This window comes from Arvicanthis niloticus, chromosome 21 (assembly GCF_011762505.2).
Source record: "Arvicanthis niloticus isolate mArvNil1 chromosome 21, mArvNil1.pat.X, whole genome shotgun sequence".
Taxonomy (NCBI): Eukaryota; Metazoa; Chordata; class Mammalia; order Rodentia; family Muridae; genus Arvicanthis; species Arvicanthis niloticus.
In genome coordinates, this window is record NC_047678.1 from 44,185,603 (window position 1) to 44,201,991 (window position 16,389).

General features: G+C 40.2%; 1 protein-coding gene across 5 annotated transcripts; it reads left to right on the forward strand.

Moving 5' to 3' along the window:
* The first annotated feature begins 5,899 nt into the window (after nt 1–5,899).
* Nucleotides 5,900–13,143, forward strand: Ccr2 (C-C motif chemokine receptor 2). Of its 5 annotated transcripts, XM_076917312.1 has the most exons (5): nt 5,900–6,018; nt 6,107–6,204; nt 7,157–7,268; nt 8,447–8,560; nt 10,406–13,143. In XM_076917312.1, the coding sequence occupies exon 5, from the start codon at nt 10,417–10,419 to the stop codon at nt 11,536–11,538; it is 1,122 nt and encodes a 373-aa protein (XP_076773427.1). In that variant the 5' UTR covers nt 5,900–6,018; nt 6,107–6,204; nt 7,157–7,268; nt 8,447–8,560; nt 10,406–10,416; the 3' UTR covers nt 11,539–13,143. The 5 variants fall into 5 exon arrangements, with proteins under 5 accessions (XP_076773427.1, XP_076773428.1, XP_076773430.1 ...); XM_076917313.1 differs by lacking the exon at nt 7,157–7,268; XM_076917315.1 differs by lacking the exons at nt 7,157–7,268; nt 8,447–8,560.
* Nucleotides 13,144–16,389: the final 3,246 nt, after the last annotated feature.

The window sequence follows — 16,389 nt, forward strand, 5'->3', positions numbered from 1 at the left end:
GCACATTCATCTGGTTCTAGTTATCTGCATCTTCTGTCTTCTCATCTTAGCGATAAAGATAAAGGTTTGTCACTTTGTTGATGTTTTAAAATTAACTTTTGCTTTCAAAATGTATTGCTTCTGAAATAATGATACATGTCTGAGCTGCACTAAAAATGAGTTGTCTTCCACATTCTTGTCCCCCGTCTCCCTACCACATGTTTATGGTTCCTTCAAAATCATCACTATTTGGCTAGAACTTCAACTAGCTGTGGTTAACCAGGGTCCATATCATTATTTCTATCACCTGCTGCCCACTCAGAGTTACACCAGTAATGTCTACCAATTAGAATCTCTGCCACATCCATATTTAAGTGTTTTTTTCTCACACAACTGTACCCACAAAGAGTGCATTCTGGATTTTCCAATGCCTCTTGTAGCACCATGGCCCTCCCTGCAGCATGTCATTAACTGTAATGATGGGCATAAAACTAGACCCTAATGGTTTTCTCTTTTATGCTATTTTTACTCATCATGACTCAAGAGAAGATGCAGTAGTTTATGAATGTCATCCTTTCCCTCCAACCTATTGTTACCTAACCCTGTCAAACAGTATGCTATACCCTATCACCACTAAGTCTTCTTCCCAATGCCAAGCTACTGCTAAGACATCTGGACTGAGCTCCAGACCTAGCACAGAGCATGCAAACTACAGAAGAACAAGGAATTAGCTCCTTAACACTGTTCTGCACAAGACCTATTAAGTCACTTGACAGAGTTGGGTTTTCATTTGCAAGTAAAATGTAAAGTTTCTAACTTCACATCTTTCTACTCAAAGTTTATTTGAATGGAAGAAAAACATCTAATCTGCTACCTTTATATTAAACTTAATTGAAACTTAATTACTACTTGAATGATCTTTTTATTGTTTTTTTTCTGATGTGGGCGTATATATTTGGTGTGTGCATGCATGCATATGTGGGTGTTCACACCTTGTGTGTGTGCACATGGATGCAAGAGGAAGATATCAGATGTCCTACCTTGTCTATATTATTCTCTTGAGACAGGGTCTTTCACTGAACCTGGAGCTAGGATGACAACCAGCAAGCCCCAGCAATCCTTCAGTCACCATACCTCAATGTGCTAGGTTATATGATCGTGACTAGCTTGTGGGCTGGATATTTGAATCCAAATCCTTACACTTGCTCAGAAAAGGCATTTATCAGCTGAACATTCTCCCCAACCCCTCATTTCTATTTTTGATAATGTAGTCTTGTCTGTTCTTCTTTCATCTGGGCACTTTTCATGATCTTAGGAAAAAAAAAAAACCTTCTTTACAAGACTCGAGTTGCTAGCCTTTCTTGTTTTAACTTTCTATGCCTTGTTGTTTTACTTTATCATTTGGCACAAAAGCTTTGAAAATCATGTATATTTTGTCACGAAGACAAAAACAAAGACATAACAATGTAATAACTGCTTTATCTATAAGTATCATATTAGTCCAGGTCATGTGTGACCAAACTAATAAGGTATAAAATCCTAGAACTCTCTAGTTTATTTTAGTAGGTCACAGGAAGCACATAAACCATAGAAACCACAGTGAACCCAAAGCATCTATGATGAAAAGAGGCAAGGATGTTTGTATTCTTAAAGTACCAACTGAAAAACCCCATCACAGAAAAGTAAGGAAGTTACAAAGGGCACCATCAAAGTGCCTTCAGACTGTTAATAAGCCTTTCTTCTTCTGCAGTCACCTCTCTGGACATGTTATCCTCACATTCTCATTTGGTTGTGCCTTGCCATACATGAGTGGCAGAGAGATGGGTTTCCAACTTAACTTTCAATTTGAATGGTTTAACCTCCAACAGGGTTCAAATGAATCCTTTGAGGACACCTGAGAGAACTTAACCTTCAGTTAACTTTCAGAGTGATGATCAACATGATTTTAACCATCTTCTCTCCAGTGTCAGTCATCTTACAGCCATGCCTTTGATGAGATACTGCTTAGCTAGCATGTGTTTTGAATATAATGTGGCGAGGAGGAATCCTTGGTGGGTCATATCAAGGTGTGTCCTGAAGAGATTACGCCAATGAAACAGATCTGGTATAAAAGAGGTTTAGTGGAGGAGGGGAGAGAAGAAGAGAGGGACCTTGTAGGGGAGATAGAGTCAGACAAGTGGATGTGTGGACAGACAGACAGAGTAGAGAGAGAAAGAGTCATGGGACAGAGAGAGGAGGCAGAGATGGGCAGAGAGGGGACACACAGAGAGAGAACTCCAAGAACAGAGAAAGAGCTGTTAAGGTAGATGGGTCCTTTCATCCACTGCACACCTGACAGCATCTAGTCCAGTGGAATGGCCTGTATACTAACAGCAGGTATACCAGAGCTTCGAGGTGGTGATGTAGTTTTTTAAAAGACTACCTAAAAACCACATCACACTCATCCTCCAGCCTAAAAAATCCTGAAAAACGTGAACTCATTGCTGACAGATAGATACAGTTTTCAAACTCACACAAACATATCCTTGTTTTCCTTCTGCAGGTAAAGATTTTAAGATGTAAATTCTCAAAATTGTAACTATTTGTATAGTGTAAGTGAGATGAGGGTGGTAAGAACACCTTGTGCTTTCCTAAGATCCACTCTGAGCTCCCAGTGGACATCTTCTTCACTTCCTACTACTTTCTTTTTTGTCTAGTAAGATTTAATCACTGGGAAGCAGTCAGGGGATCAGAGAGTAGGAGCAGGCAGTTGAGGTCTTTCTTCCACCCTGCTTTGCTAAAATCTAGCAACTGATTTTTAGCTCTCAATGTCAGCGTTTAGGGACTGTTTTTATTTTGTTTTGTTTTTGACCCTTCAAGTTATAAGGAAGAAAACAAAATTTCCTAAACCCTGGAATTTTTTTTTTTAGTAGAAATAGATTTGTGTATCAAATGACAAATTAACAGGGGAGAAGAATGAAGTATATTTAATATTTGGGAAGAATGAATATTTCTCAGACGTGGCTTTGTGTTCTAACTTGTATAGAATCTTCAACAAAGAAGAGTAAACATTTTTTTAAAAGCAGCAAGACAAAAAAAAGAATTTACATCTCTGTGAATGGTAAATTGTGAGACAGTTGAAAATGGCAGCAAAAGACTAGTTTATAAAATTTCTGAGTGTTGATTCTTCTGGTATAGGTTCCAGGTTGATAATGATCTCAAGGTGTCCTTTGTGGTTAGCCATTTCTCTTTAAGGTGGGAGGACACATTTTGGCTTCAAAAAATTGTATGTTCTGCTTTTAGGCAAGAGGGAGGGCAGAAAGTTTCTGCTTTTATAGCTTCTCACCAACCACCAACAATATGCCATGCGGGGGGGGGGCAACCCCCTTGCCCCCGGCTTGGGGGTTTGAGAGGAGGGGAGAGAGACACAGCTGGTTCTTCTTTCTTCTCCTCCTCCCCTGTCTGGTTCTTCTCTCGAGGCAGCCCCTTTGCTACTGTTGCTGACCTGCAGTCAGCATCCTGGCCCTAAGACCAGTAAGGTGTTAAGTAAATAGCCTTGTGCTATCCTAAAAACTTCTTCTGAGGATAATGGGACTGCAGGCTAGGGTGATTAACACCTGTAGCCTAACAGCAGAGGATTAGGCAATGTGGCCTTTGTTCTATCTCAGCAGGAACTGCTGGGCTCTAACTTGCAGGAAGAAAAGACACCTTAGAAAAGTTGCTATAGAGTTTATTAAGTGTAAAAAGTATCCTATGAAAGCTATCTGAGGGGAAACGTGGAAAGGTCCTGAGTGGGGAAGAAGAAGAGATTCTAACAAAGTAAAATTCTAAGGGAGAAAAATTCTAGGCAGGGGTAGAAGAAAAGGAAAAAACAAAGGGCTCCTAGCTAACTAACTGACTCACTCACACACTCACTCACTCACTCTAACTAACTCACTATTCTAACTGACCATTCTAACTATTCTAACTCACCATTCTAACTGCTCTCTCATCTCTTTGTCCTCAGAACTTACACATCTTTCAGAGTACATGGTCACATGTTACAAGGTTCATCACAAGTTCACACCAAAATTCAAGTCATAAATTGAAATAGAAGTTTACAACACAGAATGTTTACATGAATACCCATTAGGAGTAATTATCTAACTAGACATTATTCATCACCTGTCTAGCTCCACAGGTTCGCAGAAAGTTTGAAACTATAACTTAAGAAATTAGTGAAGTTTTGTATAGATAAACCCAGGCAATATTTTCTCTTCTGTCCTGGTACCTATAATAAATTGTGGATTCCCTCTAGTAACCTAGGCTAATGGTTTTATGACCTCTTGGAATGTGCTCTGAGCAGGAGAAGGTCCAGTTACTATCTCTCTCAGGGCAATTAACTGATAACACTCAGGAAACTGGCAGAGTTCTCATTGCAGTTTGACTATGCCTAAGGGACTTAATAGCAGTCCTGATATAAAAGAGCTTAATAATCACTGATATAATTTTAGGAATTCTTATAGGATCATCATTAAGACTTAAGAAGTCATCTATTTGTTTATATAGTATCACTACAAGATAGTACATCTTCGTGGATCTGCAGAGATCTGCTACAAAGGGGTGTGCTATTGCTTAGTGATAGTTGCATATGTTTAATAATAATAATGGGAAAAGCATATTAATAGCAGGAATCTTTCCTAAAATCACGTCCACCACAGCCTTGCTAATGGGGCACACTCGTCGCAGATTATATAATAATCCGAGGCAAGCATTTCAGGATGATCATCTGCTCATTATTAGCTTGTCCCATTATGGCTCCGACAATGCCAACAAATATGAGAGAGTCATGTTCTGGGGTAAGTGTGGATCTCCTGCAAAACACAGGGGTGGCAGCTTCCATTGCTGCTTGCCTCTGGACATTGGTTCTTCAGACCTTACTCATCTTTCTGTGCTCAAGTCAGATCATTTTTTTTAATCTACCCAATACAGTGTTTCTTTTTGTTTTCAAAAATGCCATGGCTAGAATCAGTGATCTATGTAGTATGAAAATGGAAAGGGAAAAGTAGTTCTAACCAGGGGTCTCCATCATGGAAGTGGATTCGTTCTAGAACAAGAAACGAGAGTTTTCTAAGAAAAACTGAAGACCTTTTTGCTTCACAACACCTAATTTTGTTGCTAACTTGCTGAAATCTGGAGAGGACTCTTGGCCTGCCCTAGGCTTCCCTGCTGCTGTTGTCTCTCACAGTGGCTGCACTCCTCACTCAGTCTACTGCTCTCAATAGGGCTTTGGTGCTTTTTGTTGACACTTCTGAACGTCTACTGCACACGAGTTTATTCATAAGCTGTTTTGTATTCATTTACCCACCCAAGGCTCCAAGAGCCCTTATGATTCATGTTTGACGCTGGGGGAAATCAAAGCATAGAAGACCCTGACTGCCAGGTCTGTTGTTTTTGCAGAATTCCAGAGGCCAGCTCAGGTAACTCTGTCCAGGTTTGCAGAAAATTCAGAACATTCCTAAGTAGGTGCTTTATAATGCAACTTTTGGTTTTTTTTTTTTTTAAAACAAAGCCTCTTTCAGGCTCTGTTTATCATTATCATAATAATAACAGAGCTCTCCCTGCTAAAACTATTTTTAACACAAAAGATCACTAAGCATTCTCCTTCATTAGAAAGCTTTATTTAAGTGAGATTTGTACCCAGATTCCAATTCACAACACTTTAAAAGCAACACACACACACACACACACACACACACACACACACACACACACACGTCTCAGTGAAACCTCTCTGAATTGTATTCATTGTGACCAATGGCCTCATTAGCATTATTCTCTGCGAGTGATAGGTTCTATTGCACTTGAGTTATGCCAATTAACACAGAGAAGAGAACAGAGAGTGAAAAAGCTATGAAAAACCTATAAGACAAAGAAGCTGCCATATACTGAAGCAGGGGGATAGGGCGTGGCTAACTCACACTTAGAATTGCATAAGCAAGATTTCAAAATTAATCCTATAGAGACCTCAGCCCAGCATACAACACTCCTGACTGGAAAAGAAGAACTGTAGATCTTTGGGTTTGGTGTTGGTTTTTTTTTTTTTTTTTTTTTTTTTTTTTATCTTTACCATCACTCACTCTTTTATCTCCGCCTTCTCTTTCTGCAGGAAACTTTATTTCCTACTTCTGCATACCGAGTTTGTACCTCCAGATCTGTTTCTGAGAAGCCTGAGATACAAGTGTCATCATAAAGAAGCCATACCTGGTGAGTGATTTTTTTTTTCATGACTTTATGCATTTCCAAGCTTGAGGTGCAGGGCCCTAGGGAGACAGCCTGAGGTATTGTACAGCCTGTGCACCTGGAGGCAATGATCAAGATTTGGGGAGAGAAGAGAGTGTAACATGCACCAAGAAACATTAGAAAGATCCTAGGGGCAGTGCAGAAATGAGGGTGTTGCTAGGTGGGACCATTCTTTTGGAATCAGGTGATAAGAGGGGACAAGGAAGGAAGGAAGGAGAGGCACTCTGCCTAATCATCTTCCAAGCATCCACAGGCTTACTTTGTCCCTCTGAGCTTGCAGAGGGCTTACATTTCTACAAGTTTACACCATGAAATCTTTTACCTCTGGTCCATCTATGCCTTCTAAATTGTCTTTTGTCTCTCCTCATGAGAACCACACAGACCGAAAAGATCTCTCTCTCTCTCTTTCTCTCTCTCTCTCTCTCTCTCTCTCTCTCTCTCTCTCTTCCCCTCCTTCCTTCCTCCCATCATCTCTTTTTCTTTCTTTTGGGAGGCAGCAGCTTCCCCACAGTCCTAGCTATGTCTTAATGACCAAAGTGACACTTTGGCCAGTACTTTCCAGACTGCTTCATATAGTAGTAACTAAGTGCTGGCTATGTGCCATAGGGTTAGATGGGTTAGCATTTGCCTAGTGTTTTCCACAACAGCTGGAACTTCAGAACAGACCAGAACTTGAGTGCAGTGTAATTCTTCAGGCACATGCATTTTCTTCTTGATTTTCATTAAAGATCTCATTTGGTTCCTGCAGTCTAGCGATGCGGCTCGGTGATGCGAAATGCAAGCTTCCTTTGGCTATCCCTTAAGGGGTGGGAGCGCTGTGCTTTATAGGTGGATGGAAACAAATTTATAGTCGATAACAGGAAAAAGCAGTGAAAAACTAATGATGTTACATTTTACAATCCTGTAATTGTTACAGACTTTGGTGCAGTCTTTCAGTCAGCATCTACTGGGTACTCTTCTAGCCAGATGAAATGATAAGAGTCGGAGATTAAGAACATTGCCACTCCTTCACCTCAGAGGGGTGCATGGTATGTAAAAGATACCACGAGAAGTGGTTACTTGGATTTCGCAAGGGCAGAATGAGTTGTCAGAGGTGCAGATCAGGCTTCACAAGAGAAGGGGACTTTAAGTAAGAGGTAGAATGGGTAGGAGCCATTTTAAGGCCAAGGGACAAGAACAGTGTAAATCACTGAGGCATACAGGAAGTGTCGAGTTTGGAGGAAATGGAGACAAGACGGTTGTGGGTGTGCACAGGACTGGGAATGTGAGAGCAGATCAACCACTATGAAGTCCCACCACATCCAAGTCATGTGGCCATTGCGGGTTTCAGCCTGAGGAGTGTGTATGCAATGATAACTGTTAGGGCAGACAGAATGAGAGGGATGAGTTATGAGGGAAGGAAAGATCAATATGAAGTGAGTAGCAGATGAGACGAGAGACTAGCAGCCCATAGAGGGCAGAGAGGACGAATCTGAAAGGAGTGTAGGGGTAGAATTCTTATTATTCTTATTATGCAATTCTAACACGGAACAAATATCTATAGCACATGGTGCGCCCTCACCTCTGGTGGACCTCACAACAACTTAGTGAGGTTCTATACAGGAAAACAGATGCTTGACTTTAAATTACACAGCTTTCATGTTAGAGGCAGGAGTTGTAAGATTTCATATATATATATATATATATATATATATATATATATATATATTTTGACCAAAGTGACACATAGGCCAGTACTTTCCAGACTGCTTTGTGTAGTAGTAATTAAGTGCTGGCTATGTGCCATAGGGTTATATATATATAAAATTTATCTACATTTCAGATATTATCCCCTTTTCCCATCCCCCCCAAATCCCCCATTCCATCCTCCTCCTACTTCTATAAGGATGTGCCCCCACTTACCCACCCCCACTCCCACCTCCCTGCCCTCAAATTCCCCCACACTGGGGCATCCAGACTTCATGGGACCAAGGATCTCCTCTCCCACTGATGCCCGACAAGGCCATCCTCCCCTACATATGCAGCTGGAGCCATGGCTCTCTCCATGTGTGTTCTCAGGCTGGCGATTTAGGCCCCGGGAGTTTGGGTTGGTTGGTATTGTCACTCAAGGCAGGAGTTTTTTATTTTTGAGATTTTTTTTATCATTATTATCATCACCATTGTTATTATTATTTTATTTATTTTTATATGTATGTGTCTGTATTAGTAAATGCCATGCAAGTTCAGCTGTCTGCAAAGACCAGAAGAGGGCATTGGATTCACCAATGATTCATTGGATTCACAGGTCCTAGGAACTGAATTTGAATCATCTGCAAAAACAGTAGGTTCTCTTAACTGCTGAATCATCTGTCTAGTCATCTAATTTGGTGGCAGAATTTGAATCTAATCTCACTGGTTCTGACAAACAACCTTTAATTTTCTGAAGAGGAATGATTTGGAATAATACCAGAGTTTTCTTCTTATAAAATATAGTGGATGATAATAACTAAGATGAAGACCTCATAATTTGGTCAGCAGGATGATTCCTGTGTCAAAGTACTTGCTGTGAAAACCTAGTGACCTGAGTTCAAATCCCTGTAGCTTATATAGGAGAGAAAAAGTAGTCTGTCTTCTGACCTCCAAACATTTAGAGCAGTGCATGTGTGTCCCACATGTGCGTCCCCTTCATGTATAAGTCATAATAGATGCTAAATAAACATTGACCATGTAGACAAATTCGTGAAGAGATTCCATCAAATGTGAAAAATTAAACTCTGGTATTTTAGAGAAGGTGGGACTTGAACACAGAGCCTTGGAAAACATAAGCATATAGGAGAGTCAAAATCCCGAGATTAGCTGATATAATTCAGATATAAATCTGAATTAGAAGAATTTTGGAACAAGAATAAAAAGAAAAAAAAAGATAAAAATGGGAAAAAGCCTAATACACTGCCTGGAGGTTTTATGAAGTGTCCAGGGAGGTGTCACAGAAAAATTAATAAGCAGCCACATAGGAGTGTCTTTCCAGAAGCCGAAAACAAAGTTTTAAAGATTTATCTGTGTATTTATTTTGTGTAAGTATCTGTGCCTACTATAGTTTATGTGACTTCAGTGTGTGTGGGTGCCCATGAGGTCAAAAGTGATAGATCCCCTAAAACTGGAATTAAAGTGGTTATAAGCTCCCTGCTGTGGGTGTAGGGAATCGACTTGGGTTCTCTGCAAGAGCAGTAAGTGCCTTTGACACTGAGCCTTCTCCAGTCCCTTAAAAAGAGGGTTTTTTCTTCTTTTTTTTCTTTTTCCTTTTTTTTTGTTTTTTTTTTTGTTTGTTTGTTTGTTTTGGTTTTTGTTTTGTTTTTCGAGACAGGGTTTCTCTGTGTAGCCCTAGCTGTCCTGGCACTCACTCTGTAGACCAGGCTGGCCTTGAACTCAGAAATCCACCTGCCTCTGCCTCCCAAGTGCTGGGATTAAAGGCGTGCGCCACCACCGCTCAGCTTAAAAAAAGTTTTGAATGGGGGAAATTCATGCTCAATGAAAAGAATTTGGAACGAAGCTAAGGTGTTTGACATTGAATTATTGCAACCTTGTCAAAAGAAGTGTGAGAGGAAGGTGGAGACAGAAGCTGAGAGGGTTATTAGAATGCTTTCGGCTACAGGGGATAGATGATACAATTTATAATGGTTTATTTTCTTTCTGAAATGAGAAGTCAGAACATGAGCCCTCTGTATGGCTTGGGGACCGTGCTTAGGTCTTTACCGTTCCAAGCATTTAGCCTATGTGCCACAAGTTGAAAGAGGAAGAGGGGCCAGGAGTGTCTCTTCTATATCTCTTTTGTTGTGGAAGAATCTCCCTAGAAACCTCCTAGCAGCCTGCAATTACATCTTATTGGTTATAAACCTGGTCGTCAACCTGGTGACCACATTCAGAGAAGTAGGAGATAAAGACACGCACCGTTTGTAGCCTTACACTGAGAAGCATACTCACCAGAGAATACCAAAAATGTTAAGGAAATGGTTGCAGAGTTGACAAGTTGTTAGGAATAAAAGAAAAGGGAAGTACACACAGTATCAAGGAGATGACTATAAAGGAGAAACCAATGATGGGGGTGCTGCTTAAATGGGGCAAGGCTATTTGGATTAAGGAATTTGGTATGTGTGTCACAAGTAATCGTTTTGTTCTCTGTCCACAGAATCAAAGGAAATGGAAGGCGGTAATATGTTACCTCAGTTCATCCATGGCGTACTATCAACATCTCATTCTCTATTCATAAGAAGTATCCAAGAGTTTGATGAAGGGGCCACCACACCATATGACTATGAAGATGGTGAGCCTTGTCATAAAACCAGTGTGAAGCAAATTGCAGCCCAGATCCTGCCCCCACTCTACTCCCTGGTATTCATCTTTGGTTTTGTGGGCAACATGTTGGTCATTATAATTCTGATAAGCTGTAAAAAGCTGAAGAGCATGACTGACATCTACCTGTTCAACCTGGCCATCTCTGACCTGCTCTTCCTCCTCACGCTCCCATTCTGGGCTCACTATGCTGCAAGTGAGTGGGTCTTTGGGAATATCATGTGTAAAGTATTCACAGGGCTCTATCACATTGGTTATTTTGGTGGAATCTTCTTCATTATCCTCCTGACGATTGATAGGTACTTGGCTATTGTCCATGCTGTGTTTGCTTTAAAAGCCAGGACAGTTACCTTTGGGGTGATAACAAGTGCAGTCACTTGGGTGGTGGCTATGTTTGCCTCTCTACCAGGAATCATATTCACTAAGTCTGAACAAGAAGATCACCTTCACGTTTGTGGTCCTTATTTTCCACAACCATGGAAGAATTTCCAAACGATTATGAGAAATATCTTGAGCCTGATCCTGCCCCTACTTGTCATGGTCATCTGCTACTCAGGGATCCTCCACACCCTGTTTCGCTGTAGGAATGAGAAGAAGAGGCACAGGGCTGTGAGGCTCATCTTTGCCATCATGATTGTCTACTTTCTCTTCTGGACTCCATACAATATTGTCCTCCTCCTGACCACCTTCCAGGAATTCTTTGGACTGAGTAATTGCAGTAGTTCTAATAGACTAGACCACGCCATGCAGGTGACAGAGACTCTTGGGATGACACACTGCTGCCTAAACCCAGTCATCTATGCCTTTGTTGGGGAGAAGTTCCGAAGGTATCTCTCCACATTTTTCAGGAAGCACATTGCCAAACGTCTCTGCAAACAGTGCCCAGTTTTCTATAGGGAGACAGCAGATCGAGTGAGCTCAACATTCACTCCATCCACTGGGGAGCAAGAAGTCTCAGTTGGGTTGTAAATTAAGTGGGAGTTTGCTCCCCCCCTTTTTTTTTTGCAGAGAAGGAAGTAGTTCGTACATAGTAACAAGCCTCAAAAACAGTGATTCTTACTTTTGAGTCATGATCCCTGTGTGGGGGTCAAATGATCCTTTCACAGAGGCCACTTAAAACTATCAGAAAACATAGATATTTACATTATAATTCATAACAGTAGCAAAATGACAGCTATGATGTAGCAACAAGAATAATTTTATTGTTGAGGATCACCACAACATGAGGAACTGTATTAAAGGGTCACAGGATTAAGAAGGTTGTGAACCACTGCTCATAGCTCATAAATATGTTGAAGAATAAAGACCTATAAATCAGGTGTCCAGAACCTTAAGATTATGCCACGACTGAACCATATCTCTTCCTGTATATATAATACATGTTCGGGAAATATTTTAGAATAATCATTGGTAGATTCTTTAGCTTTCCAGTGGACTCTGTCCCTATGAAGAGTCTCATTGCCTTGTGGCAATACTATTTTTACAAATCTTTGCCATGTTTTCTTTTATTTCTAACAAGAAAGACGTGGAATGCATAGGAAGGAGGGTGTGAAGCTGTCAGGACTGAGTGAGAAGGGGGAGGAGATATGTACTGTTGATCCTGGGTGAAGATGGAAATGACAGTGAGCAGGAACCTCTCATTTCTTTCTCATTTGGGAAGAAATGTCCTGGTCTTTGGTTCCTTCTCCCATCTGTGTTCAATTTTGAAGGCTTTATCAGGTTGTGGGAAATCTGGAAACTGTAATAGCTGGTTGGGAACTTCATTTGAGTCCCATGGTTGTTTTACACATAATTGCACAACACAGTTTTGCTTTGCTGTTTTTTATCTATGACAGCATGGAAAATATTTTCAATATCACACTCCACTGTTTGTATGTCTCTCAAGCCAATATCAGCTCCTTACATGATATTTACAAAATTATTTTTATAAGATATGCCTCATTAGTGATTAGCCTAAAAATAATAAGGATTCTTGTTTGACCTTTCCAAGGAGATGAGAAGGTTGGATGTAGTGAATGACCAAGAATGAGGAGAAATGTCAGTTCTTCCATCAGGCATAAAGGACTGCAGCAAAAAGGCAGGGACAATAGACGTGCTGTGTTTAGAACCACATAGAGCCAGAAGCAAAATGGATGCCTCAGCACCAAGGAAAGGTTTCTGTCTGGAAATAAACTGGTTTTATATTATTGCTGTTATTTTCTGTCTCCCCACTACCTTTGCACCTGCCTCTTTCCTCATAACCTTTATCTCCACCTGGGAAAGGTGTGTATGGAATAGCCAAACATAAAAGCCTGGCTAGTTCTAGGAAAGAAAAAGAAAAGCACTGTTATGTTATGTTTTGTGGGTAAAACAGAACTGGATAAAGCAGGGGCAGAAGCCCTTGCTTTGGAAATAATACTTGGGAACATATCTTAATTACCAGGCAAAATAAGCCTAGGTAAAAAATGATTATAGATAGAGTGGGAAGACATGTGACACAGACTATCTTTCAAAGCTGTATTTTGGAATATAAACATAATCCAAATATTTAAAAATTGAAATTAGAAAAAATAAAATCAAGACTTAAAAATTTAACTTCTAAATGTGACGAAAGAGTTCTTACCTTGCCAAGCTTGAAAATAGTTCATTAGTTGATAGAAAAAATTCTGGCTTTGAGCATATGAACTAAAATTGACAGCTCAGGATTGACAGGACTTGGGGTTTGTGGTCTGTGGGCTTACCCAACCATGGTGATTTAGACTCTGCCATCTGGATTGCAGCATATGCTGCATAGATGTCGTGTATATATGCAAGTGGCATACTTGCTCCTGTGGGTTCGGTTTCCTCAAATTCGTTTGGATCTTTTGTCCTAAATGTGAGATTGGTGACAGATTGTCCTTTGAATGAATGGGAACTCCTAAGTCAAATCAACTTCTTATCAAAGATTTAAAAGTAAATATAAAAAGGAGAGAGGTTAGAGAAACTTCTTCTCATAAGAGAAGTGTCTCCCATGAATTGAGCCAAAAATGTTCTTCCCTGTCCACTAACGCATTTCTTATCTAACAGGAGCAAGAAACAATGGAACAGACAGCTTGGGAGTTGAAAGTCACTGTGGTCTGGCTTTGCTACCACAGGATGAGATGAAATTTCTGAAAGAAGTAGGGGATGAGGGTATCACCTTCAGATAGCCTTCCAGTTTTATTTTAATGATAATGAGATGCAAATATCTGTAAACCTATGATTTAGAAAATAAACCAATGCTCTATCTACATTGCTAGAAATATTAAAAAGAAACAAGTATATGTTTTGTTACACAAGTGTGGATGACTATTTTGTTTATAACTACACAACTCTTTCCTTGTACTTACTTTACAATTGTATATGCCTGGTACTTGATGGAAAGGTACGACTTACAGCTTGCCTTCCAGGCTACACACCCTTCTATAGTTAGCATTCTAGAAGACAACCAAAAGCGACATCGATTTCTTCCAATTATAGCCCCAGCAGGGCTGAGCTGAGCCTCTTTTCAGCAAAATGTAGCCCTGCATCTTGGTGAGTAAGCAAATTATGAGGATTGAAGCCAGGACCACAGCCATGGAGAAGAGGGGCAAGAAACCCATGACCACTATGATAAGCCACTGGGTCAGGGGGTTATTTGTTAAATACAATGCTGACAAATACACATGGGACAGGGTGTTTATTAAAATAATGTTTTTCTACTGTGGCATGCAGTATGACAAGCAGTCTGTGGGTCTACAGATTAGGTGGGTAATATGACAATGGGTGTCACTGACATGACCTTCATGTTGTTTAGACCTTACAGCCCAGGTCTCTGTAGACAGACAGTGGGTACAGAGGGCTCAGATATGATCACATAAACTTTTTTGAGAACCCAGAGGTTGGGGATCAACTCAATGACGGCCACGCAACACAATAGAAACATCTATAGTAGGATTTTCTTGACACAGAATAAACTGCCTTGTAGAAGTTACCTGCTGTGCATTTCCAGAGGTGAGCTCTAAAGTCATCTGGGGAGAAGCTTTGAATGGACAGGTGGAAGAAAGTGGAAATAATTGGAAGAAAAAGGCCTTTTTTCCTGTCCTGTCAAAGGAGAGGCTGGGCATGTGCAGAGGGCCCTGCAGCTGCCTGCAAGGACTCCATTACTCCATTAAAACCTGTCCTTTTCTTGCTTTTACTCATTATTTAGACTTCTCTAAGGAGTGAAATTGTTCCATATGAGATTATCCAGCAAGGATGACTACCCAGGTATCTCTAGGGAAATATATCATAGGAGATAAGGAGTCTGGACTATGAGTGATTCTGCAAGGTAGCTCAGGAATACAGTGGGAAAAGAATGGGCATAGGTTTAGGGAGTAACCACAAGAGGTTATAACTTGTTAGAAGACATGAACACTTTGGTATATTGTCTTTGTCCTTGTTCTATTGCTGAGAAGAGATACTATGACCATGGCAACTCTTATAAAGAAAAGTACTTAACTGGGGCTTGCTTATAGGTTCAGAGGCTTAGTCTATTGTCATAGTGGCAGGAAGCACGGCAGCATGCATACTTAATGCTGAAGAAGTAGCTAGAAGATATATATCCAAACCCATAGGCAGCAGAAACAGCAAGACAATGGGCCTGGCTTGGGTTCTTGAAACCTCAAAGACCATCTCTAGTGACACATTTCCCCTAACAAAACCACATCTAATACTTTTAAATAGTGCTACCCTCTGAAAACTCCACAATCAAATCTATGAGCTTATGGGGAGCCCTTTTCATTCAAATGACCAAAATCTGCTCCCTGGCTCCCATAAGCTTGTCACCATACCATAATTCAAAAATGCATTCACTTCAACTTCAAAAGTCTCCATAGTCTATCGCAGTCTTAACACTGTTTAAAAAGTCTAAAGTTCAAAGTCTGTTGAGACTCAAAAAAAAAAAAAAAAAAAAAAAAAAAATCTCTTAACTGTAACTCCTGAAAAGCTGAAATAAAAAAGCAGGTCACATATTGTGCAACATGCAATGGTACAGAATATACACTACCATTCCAAAAGGGGGGAAAGAGAGCACAGTGAGGAAATGCTGGACAAAAGCAAGACCAAAAATTCAGCAGGGCAAACCCTGAACTCTGCACTTTCATGTCTGATGCCAACATGCACTTCAGATCTCCAATTCCTTTCAGTTTGGTTGACTTTGACATACTTCTCTCTTTTGCTCTTGTTTCCACAACCTGTTAGCAGCTCTTCTTGGCAGAAATCCCATGACTCTGACATACACCTGACATTAGTGACAATTCTTAGTAATGGAGGGAGATTCCATAATTCCTTTCTTGTATCCTTGCCTCTAAAGCCAGAACCACATGGCCAAAGCTGCTAAATTCTACTTACTAGGGCTGGAGACCACACCCCCTTGTTCAACCACATATTTACCAGCTTTCTGTTGATTCCTTTACTGATTAAGCTTTTCTTTCATTCCTTTTCACAAGCTGGAAGCTGAAGTCACCCATTCCTTTATTCCATCCATGTAGCATCGGGTGTTTGTTTAAGCTTTTTTTTTTTTTTTTATCATTTTGAGTAGTGGGCTTAACTCCTTTATACTTTCTGAAGCTCTTTTTCTTCTCAAAGTATACATTTGTTAAAATTTTTTTCTTGTTTTGCTTGTTCCTTTTCATTATAGAGTTGCATAAGAGTGACCACTAATAACCGCCCTAAATATTAGGCTGTCTTAAAATCTCCTCTGCCAACACTGTTGATCTAAAACTCTTCAATTTAGCTTTAGGTATATTTTTGAGAAAAAGGACATAAAGCAGCCACATTATTTGCCAAAATATCACAAGAACA